The 1,915-nt window shown below is 39.7% G+C and overlaps 1 protein-coding gene across 1 annotated transcript in view; it reads right to left on the bottom strand.

Annotated features, from left to right (window-relative positions):
* Positions 1–1,768, bottom strand: part of spata17 (spermatogenesis associated 17) — a gene marked incomplete at its 5' end in the record, with an annotated part of 18,638 nt that extends 16,870 nt beyond the window's left edge. Inside the window, 2 exon segments of the mRNA XM_015378223.1 lie at positions 237–287; positions 1,679–1,768. Of these exon segments, the coding sequence (XP_015233709.1) occupies positions 237–287; positions 1,679–1,768 (141 nt within the window).
* Between the last annotated feature and the right edge of the window lie 147 nt (positions 1,769–1,915).

Raw genomic sequence — 1,915 nt, 5'->3', positions numbered from 1 at the left:
CATATGTGAGGTTATTGATACGGTTTTGTACTGATGTGCATGCAAATGTCTCAAAATGGTCGGAGAATGAAAAAATGAGCTTTGATATGAATAGTTTTGCACTAAAACTGGTAATAAGGTTTGTTAAAAAGATTGCTATTCAGTGGGAGTCCCCTTCACAGCAGACACTAAGTAATAAAATGTCTCCACACAGAGACACTGCATTTGCTAATACAAGACACTATCATGATATTTACCCTGACCGCCATCTCGTTGTAGTAATTCATCTTCATGGTAAAATATGCCTCCTGTGAACACAAAGGAAAAGATGCCGTTACATCTTGTCTCCGGGCCCTCTCATCTGTCCACAGCAGGCATCAAAGATAAAGAGCTCTTTATACATAATATATTGCACAGAGATGGTACAGATCAGGCCACAGAACGGGAGGAGGGTGGGGGAAAAGGGGTCGAAATGGAAAAAAAAGGGAAAGTAAAAAAACAGGAGAGCAATGAGAAAAGGTAAAGAAGATTTAAGAGAAGGGGAGAGTGAGAAAGTGTTTAGTGGGCCTTTGTATCAAGGGGAGGACGGTACTCTCTTAATATACTAACACAGACAAGGGCCAAGAAAATCTATGATAGTCAAGCAGCGAGCTAATGGAGATGTATGACGGCCAAACTCTCTCCTCTGGATTTCATAATCAATGACAGCCCTGCCACAGAAGAGACTAAAAAAAAGGCCAGAGATACTCAGCAACATACTCAACAAGCCGTCACAGACCAAACGTGCCAGCCAACTACTATTGGCACGTTTCAGAAGCAAACTGGAGTGTCGGCCATAAAAGAGATTCATATTTCAACATGTCTTTTTCAATAACAACAGAGAAAAGGGAAGACGAGAAGAGGAAAGAACACAAAGACTTGAAAGGAGACAGTAAATTCAGCTTGATGTTTTGTGAAGCAGCTTTGTGCAAGTCGAATTACACACAATAAGGTCCCATAGACAGAGGAAGACAGACGAAGAGCAGAAGAGGAGGTGAAGCGTGGAATATCTCTGGGCTAATTCAAAACATTGCAGTGTGGCAATTTTGAGTGATTCAAATTAGCGCTCGTCTGTTTTTAAATGAGCCCAAACAGCCTCATTTTAGCCCATATGTGTGTTGTGACACATCCTTCACTGTTTATTTTAACACCCCTTCGCACTCCCTCCTTTCCATTTCTTGAACGCCTCCCAAACGGCGACTGGCAGTTCTGCTTTAGCAAACAGTCAATTTACAGGCATGATAAATAGCTTGTTGTGATACATTTACAAAACTCAATCCAGGGGAAAATTATACGTGAGAGCGCTGGGTATTGGATCCGGTATCAACAATCTGTTCAATTAAGAAGCAGTTGGAGGCAATATGCTGTAAATGGGGCCTTGTTTTACAAAAGCACACATACACAACCATCATGAACACAACTCGTTCCTCATTTCTATTTGTCACTAAACTCTTTCTATAGGAATCCCAGAAATTATGACATGATGGAATTCCTTATCGTAATTCATCACATTTGCTAAGTGTTAATTTCCACATGTGTAACGAGTGAATTATATTTCTTAAGGTCAGAGGCAGAGACTTAGAAATATGGCAATTGAATTCTAATGCATTCTTTCATAACATAATCAATATATCTATTGCTATTCCAGGCTTTAACTTACCTTCACCATTTGTCTGACACGTGCCCTTGCTGCAAAGCCCCGCCATGTCTTCTGTATAATAATTGCTTTCTTTTGCAGAAGGCTGTAATAAGATCATATTAGGAGGAGAAATAGAGGGAAATGTTTAAAGTTAATAGAAAAAGGCAAAACTTTGAAGAGGATGTAAACCTCAGATACAGATGGGGAAATTAAGGACAGTTATATCATTTTAGTTACGATCAGGAAATTATGAATCTC

This window comes from Cyprinodon variegatus, unplaced genomic scaffold (assembly GCF_000732505.1).
Source record: "Cyprinodon variegatus isolate N-32 unplaced genomic scaffold, C_variegatus-1.0 Scaffold167, whole genome shotgun sequence".
In the NCBI taxonomy this organism is placed as follows: domain Eukaryota; kingdom Metazoa; phylum Chordata; class Actinopteri; order Cyprinodontiformes; family Cyprinodontidae; genus Cyprinodon; species Cyprinodon variegatus.
This window is presented reverse-complemented; position numbering and strand designations above follow the sequence as displayed.